Source organism: Myxocyprinus asiaticus, chromosome 5 (genome assembly GCF_019703515.2).
Source record: "Myxocyprinus asiaticus isolate MX2 ecotype Aquarium Trade chromosome 5, UBuf_Myxa_2, whole genome shotgun sequence".
Lineage (NCBI taxonomy): Eukaryota > Metazoa > Chordata > Actinopteri > Cypriniformes > Catostomidae > Myxocyprinus > Myxocyprinus asiaticus.
The window spans coordinates 45,876,884-45,886,761 of NC_059348.1; the positions used below are offsets into that span (position 1 = coordinate 45,876,884).

Genomic DNA, 9,878 nt, shown 5'->3' on the forward strand with positions numbered 1-9,878 from the left:
TGATGCAAACTCAAAGACATGGGGATTCTTCATGAGCCTCTGTCTGAAGCATGGGCTCAGGATGGAGTTCACCAAAATTACTTGCCACAAGCTTCCAGCCAGACTGCAGTGCTCTTCACTGAATGATACCTATATCAACTTGGTCAAAGAAGGGACAACATTCTCTTAAACTACATAGAAAATGAACACATTTTAGATATTTAGCTTATACTGTCTCAAACGTTTTCCCAGCTTACTTTTAAATGATTTGTTTAGTTAGTCTGGTACCCAACATATCACATTACAAGAAAAAGTTCACCAAAATTCTGTCATTATTTTTTTACCCTCATGTTGTTCCAAACCATGTGTATATTCCCAGTGGAACACAAAATGAGAATGTTTGAAGAATCTTCACACACGTTTTGTACTTAACAGCTCATAGTGACCATGTGTAAGCCCCAATAGAACAAAAAACAGTAGAAGCGGTCCATATGACTTTTGTGCTATATTTCGAGTCTTCTGAAGCCGTGCAAAAGCTTTCTGTAAGGAATGGACTTAAAATAGTAATTATGTACTGAAAATTAGAAGCTCTTGAATCTCATAGGTGCCAGTGACGGCAAACGGCATTGGTTCTGATGTGTCAATTTACTGATCACAACAAGAGATTTGAGCAGTAGCGGTAACATTAACATGATTGTCTTAAAAATGTCAACATTAAAATTTGGACCATGTTGTTCGTTGGAGGCGCTGACGCAAGTCACGTGAAAGCCCCTTAATGTGTATAAACATCAGTCGCTTTACACATTAATAGCTCTTTCATCCCTTTCACTCCTTGATGAACAATATAGACTTACATGCAGATGCCGAAGTGAAAGAACAACATGCCTTCTTATTCAGTTGGTTAGTACATGTCCCAGGTCATTCAATTTGTTTACAAATAAGAAGTTTCAGGAGTGGTGCTTCTTCAGAGCCCCAGAAGCAGAATCATTGTACATGCGCTGCTGTAGCCAAGCACGCGATTGGCCGTAGCTGTAATCAATCAAGCAATCTGCCTCTGTAGGACTGCGGATTCAAAGCATGCGATTGGCCGCTGCTGTAATCAATCACACGAACAAACAAAAACTTGGATCTGCACGAATCACAAAAGTGACCAATTTTGGTTTTAAGATGACAAATTTCGCTGAACATACCTGTTGAAAAGGTCTATTATATGGCTTAAGAAGACTTGGGATATAGCGCACAAGTTATTTGTACTACTTTCATGATGTTTACAGAGGTGGTCATTATGGGTTGTCATTGTATGGAAAAGAGATGTGTATAGATTCTTCAAAAATTTTCCTTTTGTGTTCCATGACAAATTAACAGCATAGGCCTACTGGTTTGGAGGGGAGTAAATAATGACAAAATTTTTCACTTTTGTGATTACTATTTTGATTTGCTTAGACAGGACAACTGTTCTGCAATTCATTTGTAATCAAAGTAACCTATTTTGCATAAGACCTTTTCTTTCACCAACAGTACTTACGCTCTGTGTCGTGGTCCATGGTGTCTTATGAGCACCTGTAAAGCATCAACTCACTGTCAGCTCGCAACACAAAATGCATGTATGTTTCTCCAGTAGGGGCGAGTTGTCTTTAATTTCGGTTCGTTCTAAGCAAAAGGTTTTTTTTTTCGTTCTGGTTCAGAAGTTCCACAGCCTCCTTTCCAAAAGTTTACCGGTTAGAACAAAATAAAAGAAAGGTTAAAAAAGTTATTTTTAAAATGACTACTCTGCACTCTGGGAAAAACAAGCCCAAAATAAGCCAATTGCCTCACCAAAATAAGCGAAAATAAGCAATTTTTTCCTGTGTGGTGAATTTATCGGCATAGAAATCATAACAAGCAGTTAATTAACAGTTAAGTATAATTTTATTTACAGATCTGCTTCTGAGTCAAAACCCGGCATCATCAAATCTGTATTAATGAATCATATCTAACAATAATTCAGTGAATTCAGTGAAGACTTGGAAACACCTGAGAAATGTACTTTTAACCGCTAATAATATTTTCATTGTACCTGGATTAGATGTGCATGTACTGTATATATTATACATAGTTGTTAAAAAGGTCTTCATTTAGAGAATGCAACATCAAAAACGGGCAATTAGGTATAGAAATCTGTGATGCAGCAGTTTCCTTCAGGATCAAAACAAGTTTCATTTTTTCGGGCAACATGAACTGGTGTTGTTCTAAAAATGTACTGTGATAAACCTTTGGCCTTTAGTTTCATTAAAAAATGATCAGAACAAAATTAACCGGTTATAACTGGTTACCAGCATTTAAAAATAATGCCAGAACAACTGAAAATCACTTTGTTCCGGTTTGCGGAACGCACTTTGTACGTTTTCAGTTTTTTGTTTCTTGAACTGTTTTTAGTCCTTGTGCAGAAGAACACTTTACGTCAGTCGTGTTTCAGCACTGCTCTTCTGGTGGATGAATCTTCCTGGACATCGCCTGTGTGTGATCATGACTGGAGGATATTCAGAGCTGGAATCATAACGTGCTATTTTCAGCATAAAACGAGGATTCAATAGGAACCCCATCGTAGCTGTGGTAACTAGCTTTTTCATTATTTATTCAGTTCCAGGGTAATATACAGTACTGTGCAAAAGTTTTAGGCACTTGTGCAAAATATTGCATAGTGAGGATGTCCTCAAAAAATAATGCTATAAATAGTTTTAATTTATTAATTAACGTCATACAAAGTCCAGTAAACATAAAAAAGCTAAATCAATATTTGGTGTGACCACCTTTGCCTTTAAAACAGCACCAATTCTACTAGGTACACCTGGACACAGTTTTTCTTGGTTGTTGGCAGATAGGATGTTTCAAGCTTCTTGGAGAATTCACCACAGTTCTTCTATCTATTTAGGCTGTCTCAATTGCTTCTGTCTCTTTATGTAATCCCAGACTGACTCGATGTTCAGTGGGGGGCACTGTGGGGGCCATGACATCTGTATCAATATTTCCTATTGACACACTAAAGCTGAAGATATAAATATCCATCTTAAGACAAATGTTTTTGTGAAACATCTTATATGCATAAGACTTTTCCACAGTACTGTAACACAAAGCATAATGTTTTTGTTTTGTTTTTGTTTTTTTATTTTCTCCCCTTTTCTCCTCAATTTGGCATGCCCAATTCCCTCTAGGTCTTCGTGGTGGCATAGTGACTCAATCCAGGTGGCAGAGGACGAATCTCAGTTGCCTCCACGTCTGAGACCATCAATCCGCGCATTTTATCACGTGGCTTTTTGAGCGCGTTACCGCGGAGACCTAGTGCATGTGTAGGCTTCACGCTATTCTCCGCGGCAACCACGCACAACTCACCACGCGGCCCACCGAGAAAGAGAACCACATTATAGCAACCATGAGGAGGTTAACCCAACATGACTCTACCCACCCTAGCAACTTGGCCAATTGGTTGCTTAGGAAGCCTGACTGGAGTCACTCAGCATGCCCTGGATTCGAACTTGCGACTCCAGGTGTGGTAGTCAGGCCCCACAAAGCATAATGTTATAATTTACAATAAATAATTAAAAAACAGTGCTGTGGCCAAGTGTGGGCCGGGGTGGGAATATTAAAGATTATTCTTTGACAAATATATATTAATACAAACGTTTAAAAAAAATGCATAAATTCTGATTTCTGAAAGTGTGAAAGAACTGTTCGAATGCGCTGAATGGGCAGTAAGGCAGCAGCCTTAGTTTTTGCAGCCAATATCTGTTCAAAGTGAGTCTTCACTTATACATTTAGGCAGAATGAAGAGTTCTGTGTGACCTGGGTGGCCTCTGGTAGGACCCCTTGTGAGGTGGCCACCATCCTGATGCTATTGGTGTTGGTCAGTTTCCTCTCGTACTGAAGCAACTGCCTCCAGAAGCCTGCGTTCGGGCGGATGAAGGGCCGTGCACAGAGAACCCGCTGATGAGCCTGAAGCAGCGAGACTCCCTCAAACCTCATGAGGTATGCCATGATCAGAGATGGTGACCTGCTTCTACCTGCCGAGCAGTACACCAGTGAGCTTCCAGTGTGGTTCTGGTGGATCCTCTCAGCGACGCTATCAAAGTGCAGGTCCAGAGGGGCATGAGGTCGGTCCTCTACAGGGACGGAGATGCATTCCACCCCATGGTACTCTGGGCAGGGATACTCAGAACAAGCATTCACAATCAAAGTGATGCCTCTGCGGGCCAACGCTGATTGGTTCAGGGCCTCCACTCCACTCAGGTATAGAGAAGGAGTTATCTGGGAGATCATAGCAGAGACTGCAACAGATCAATATCAATACACACATTGATGATGATGACGATGATGATATATGCATTTCAGATTAGTTAGAAATTCTATGCACATTTATCACAAAAATCCTTTTAATTATTAAGTAAGCTGTGATTAAGCTGTGATACGAGTTTTTCCCCCACATACCCTTCCTATAACATGAATACATGAAATGTATTTTCAACAGTGGTTAAAGTAAGGCACTTATAATGGAAGTGAATAGGGCCAGTCTATAAACAATAACATACACGGTTTCAAATGTATAGCCACAAGATGTAAACATTTAACATTAAAGGGATATTTCAACCAAAAATGAAAATTCTCTCATCATTTTCTCACCCTCATGCCATCCTAGATGTATACGATTTTCTTTCTATTGCTGAACACAAAGATTTTTAGAAGAATATCTCAGCTCCGTAGGTCCATTCAATGCAAGTGAATGGTGACCAGAGCTTTGAAGCTCCAAAAAGCAGTAAAGGCCACATAAAGGTAATCCATAAGACTCCGGTGGTTTAATCCATGTCTTCTGAAGCAATCCAATCAGTTTTGGGAGAGAACAGACCAAAATATAACTCCATTTTTACCAAAAATCTTGACATCATCAGTCTCCTTGGCAATTATGATTTCAAGCTCGATTACAATTCCTAGAGCTATCTAAGGCTTTGAGCATGCATTAAGTGCTAGGAAGTGTAATCGAGCTTGAAATCATGATCGTGCCTTAAGACTGCAATGGAAAGATGTTCAGTGAAAAAGAACATATATTTTGGTCTGTTCTCACCCAAAAACCGTAGGCGTCATTTAGGGTAGGACATGTCCCTACCACTTTTTGCCATTGCCCGTAGTTTTTTATTTTTTAATGTTATATTGAGTGCTCGTTGTGGCTGTTATCAGTGTCATTGAATGACAGCGGGAGGCGATGTTCTCTAGTCTCATGCACACAGACGTGGGCTCTACTCGCTCTGCTGTACCGCAGTTCGTGCTCCTTTCCAGTCTAAGCAAAATGCAAACAGATGTGTCAGACTCAGCGCTCATGACATACATTCACTGATGTACAGATGCAATCTTGGTTTATTAAATAAAAAAGTTAAATGTGGGTGGATTAGAACCTGAAACTCCTTGTACTAAAGGGGAGAACTTTACCTTGTAACCAATCAGTATTTCTAGCTAAAGTGATACTAATTAGGGGTGTGATAATTCGTTCTGACAATGATTCGAATTGATTACGATTCTCTACCTAAAAATTACGATGCATTGTGAAATCTGAAACCAGTAATTGCAGATGAAATGTCATGTGCAGGCAGATACGATCCAGGTTTTTCATGGAGCAGGCTCAGCAGGCTCATAGAATGAAAAACTGTCAATTATTAGCATGTAAAGACCACAGTAAAGATAGTCTGTGATATGAAATTCAGACTTCAATTGGCTATAAATCTGCTTTGCGCTGTGGTAGACATGTAAATAATGCTGCATTTTATTCTTTATGATTTGTGAATTCGGATGACATCATCCTCCGCTCCGCAATCGGTCGTTTAAATTTTACGACTCTTCATTTTCTAATCCAAATAGCTCCAAAGGTTGAACATCTAGAAGACTGAAACCACTCTCATATTGACCAGTCTGATTTGTGAATTTTTTCACAGCAACTAACTGTCTGGTTTGGTTCAGCTACGAAATTAGACATTAGAAGACTACAAAGGACAGTACAGATTGCCTTCAAGAACTATACACTTCCAGAGTGAGGAAAAGGGCTGGAAAAATCACTCTGGACCCCACTTACCCTGCCCACTACCTTTTTGAACTGTTGCCTTTTGGCTGACACTTCAGAGCTCTGAGCACCAGAACCGTCAGGCACAAGAACAGTTTTACCCTCAGGCTATATATATATATATATATATATATATATTCCTTGTATGTGTAAGCAGGGCCATAGCTAGTGTGGTGAAAAGTGGTAACGATTCTAGGAGCCCAAAGGTACAGGGGGGGCTCAAAACAAATTAGAAACTGTATTTCTTTGATTGATTAGGGGCCCAGAGCAATATACAGTCAGGGGGCCCAGAATTCCTTGCTATGGCCCTGTGTGTAAGCATATTTGGCAATAAAGCACCCTCTGATCTCTGATCTGAGTTTGTTTTCCTGTCAACCCTTTTTAAGTCCATGAGTCTGGAAGGTGAAAAATAAGCGCTCTTCACTTTTAACGGCTATTTCCAGCAAACACGCTGACTTCAGAACAGTCTGAAATCGCTCCCTATTCTGTAGCATTCACTAAAGAGAATGAATTAACGAGTGAGTGTTTTCTTTCACAGCCAATGTGTGCCCATCAATCACATTTATTTAACCCTTGTGCGACCTACGGGACATTTTTGTCTTTTCGATGTGTTAATGCCAACGGCATAAATTTTGCCAAAGGTGTGTATTTTTGGGGGAATTTTGATATTTCAACCTCACTTCCTATATTACATCTATAATACACTGTGTACACAAAATAGTTACACTCAGGAACTTAAGGTCAAAAATGTCCCCATTGAAACCCATTAAAACTGCAATATTTGATCCCAGTGCCATTAAAGCGTAAAATCATGAATTCTATGATATTATGCTTTCATTCTGGAGACCTGGCTTCAAAATGTAAAGTTTTAATATTTTCCACCAGATGGCGCCATTTTTCTCTCTTTTCTATGGAGCAAATACATGCCTTTTTCCTATTTTCTGTTTGCTGTATTATAGAGCACTGCAGGAATGTGTGTGTGTAAAAAACAACAGTGGCATTATGTAAACAAAGTGGCATTTAAAGGGTTAAAATCCTGAAATGAATGTTATGATCAGGACTGATGTTGGTTAAAAAATCTAAGTCAGTGAAAGTTGAAAATAATATAAATATATAATATTTTTATGGCAGTGTTTTGACAGACATTTTTTGTCTTCTAAGGACCTCTGATTTTATGGAGATACAAAAGCAATTTTAACATATCGCAATCGGGGAAGAAGGCAACAACAATGAACTTACTTGGAACATAATGGATGCAAACAGTTTTGAATAATAACACAGAAAGCCAAACTATCTATCTATATCCATCCATCTATTCATTTAATCTTATATAAGTTTGCAAGGTGAACTCGGCTGCATAAACGTTCTTTATTTCAAAGTGTGCTTTCTTTCCCATAATCTTGCCTGTCCCGCTCCGTGTCTGTTGCGAGAAGGTTCGCATTGGGTATTAATTCATAATGATAATCAATTCTTAAATTTCGTAATCGACGCATCTAAATTTCTTTAACAGATCAATGCACCGATGCATTTTCCCACCCTTTTTATCTGCACATAACCTAATTAATATTCATGAGTTTTGCCACTTCATGGCATCCCCCCCTCCACTTTTAAAAACAAAGTGACACCCATGTCAAAAACCCATTAATTCACTTCAGAAGACATGGATTAACCTGTTTGACCACTTGAGTTTTATGGATTGTTTTTATGCTGCCTTTATGTCCTTTTTGGAGCTTCAAAGTTCTGGCCACCATTCACATGCATTGAATGGGCCTACAGAGCTGAAATATTATTCTAAAAATCTTTGTGTTGAGCAGAGGAAAGTCATAAACATCTTGGACGGCATGAGGTTGAGTAAATGAGGGAATTGTCATTTTTGGGTGAAATATTCCTTTAACATGATTTAAGTGTGAAGAAACAAAAATCGCCTACTAAGCTTATCTGTGTAAAGTTATAGCCAAGGCCAGGATGAGGATTTTGCAGTCATGACAACGTACTTTATGTGTAACTTCATAATGTTTACGTCTTGTGGATATACTTTCTATAGTGTATTTTAATATTTATAAATGTTATAATTGTGTATTTCAACCTTTATGGACTGGCACCATTCACTTCCAGTGTAAGTGCCTTAATGTATTTTTTACATTTATAATAATTTAATGTATTATAATTACATTTATAATAATTTCAAAAGCTTTTGAAAACATGATGTTTAAAATAGTTTACATAAATAACTCCAGGTCACACTGCTGTCACTGTATTAAAGTGGTGAACTACAACAACACTAATACTATGCGACTGCAGAGATCTTTAGCCATTGAAACTATACTTTACCTTAGAGCTGGGAGACCTGTGATAGCACGCATCCATTCCTTTGGCTTTCTGGATTAATCACAATATTTCTGTCTTTTAGAGGTAAAGAAATGTAGCTCGACTTTGCTGTTAAGTAGCATTATAAATAGAACAGAAGCAGTCAGGGAGACAGCAAGGTCACTGGTAAACAAAGATACAACGCAGGTTTAGAATATAGGTTTTCTAGTATTTTAAGGCAGTTAGATGGTATTTCTTCCACAGAAATATAATAATATTACTTCTTACATTACAAACGCGATCTTCGCCATTATTTGCTACTTGTCCGGTAACATTCACGGTCTTCAGTAGCTGCAGGCGCCCCCAGTGGGCATATAGCGGTACTGCAGATGTTCAGTTTAAAGGGACAGATTCGCAAAAAATCATTTGTCATCATTTACTCACCATCATATCGGTCAAAACCCAAATGCTTTTACTGTGTCCATGGAACACAAAAGTTAACAAGCAAAACGTTCCCAATCAACAAAAGGGAATAGAAACGGTGGCTGTTAAAAGTGTTGTTTTTTTGGTTGTTTGTTTTTTAACCACGTGATAGCTTGGGTGAGGAACTGACCTAAATAGACCTTGTTCACAGTAGCGCCATATTTTATTTTTTTGACAGGAATGAAAACGTGGTTGTGAGGGATAAATGAACAGTCTCTTCAATGGTATGCACTGTATACAGTTGTATAAAGGTCCTAGATCACATCTAATTCCACAACTCGAGTTTTCTGGAGTTTTGTTTGCTTAAATTTTTTTGGGTTTTTTTTTTGTTTTGTTTTTTTCAATGTTTCATCAGTGAAAGGCCCAAAAACAGTTAAAATAGGAGCACAGCCATTGAAGAGACTTTAAGTGTATTCCTAAAATCCTCTTTTTCATTCCCATCAAAAACTAAAGATACTCTGCTCTACTCTGAATAAGGTCCATTTAAGTCATTACAAAATTGTAAGTCACACAGTTGTATTTGGTCTATAAGAAATCAAAAGTACCAAAATACAGCTTTAAAAAAAAAAAAAAAGAAAAAAAGAAGACATCACATTTCAGAATATTGATTTAATCACACATTTCATGCAGTCCATACAGACAAAGTGTCATCAGTAAATGTATTCCCCTCACTTATTTCCTTCAACCAGAATCTTCCAATAACACCTCTGTTCTCCTGGAATGATCCAGTGCCTTTGTCCTTCAGTCATGGAGTTACTATTACACAGTAATAAAAAAAATAGCTATTTATTTTAGGTTTTCATTGAATGTGTGTTATTCCCCAAGAACATCATTTATTATCCTACATGCACTAAAAAGGGAAAAATCTTGGGCTAATAACACAGAATATTTAATGGTCCTTGTGACTTTGCTTAAAAGGTATAAAATGCCCAGAAAGCAGTACACTTGAAAATGATGCAGAAGGTTGATATGTCCTGTATTCCACAAATTATACACTTTCTTTAGCAATATCAGGAGTAATAATGCCTAA

The 9,878-nt window shown here is 38.1% G+C and overlaps 1 protein-coding gene across 2 annotated transcripts; it reads right to left on the reverse strand.

Moving 5' to 3' along the window:
• Window positions 1-1,868: 1,868 nt before the first annotated feature.
• LOC127440997 (dual specificity protein phosphatase 14) lies at window positions 1,869-8,837 on the reverse strand. 2 transcript variants are annotated; one of them, XM_051698106.1, is made up of 3 exons: window positions 8,654-8,837; window positions 8,390-8,548; window positions 1,869-4,280 (listed from the first exon to the last, which is right to left on the reverse strand). In XM_051698106.1, exon 3 carries the CDS (start codon window positions 4,270-4,272, stop codon window positions 3,763-3,765), a length of 510 nt encoding a protein of 169 aa, XP_051554066.1. In that variant the 5' UTR covers window positions 4,273-4,280; window positions 8,390-8,548; window positions 8,654-8,837; the 3' UTR covers window positions 1,869-3,762. The 2 variants fall into 2 exon arrangements, with proteins under 2 accessions (XP_051554066.1, XP_051554065.1); XM_051698105.1 differs by having other exon boundaries at window positions 8,390-8,837.
• Between the last annotated feature and the right edge of the window lie 1,041 nt (window positions 8,838-9,878).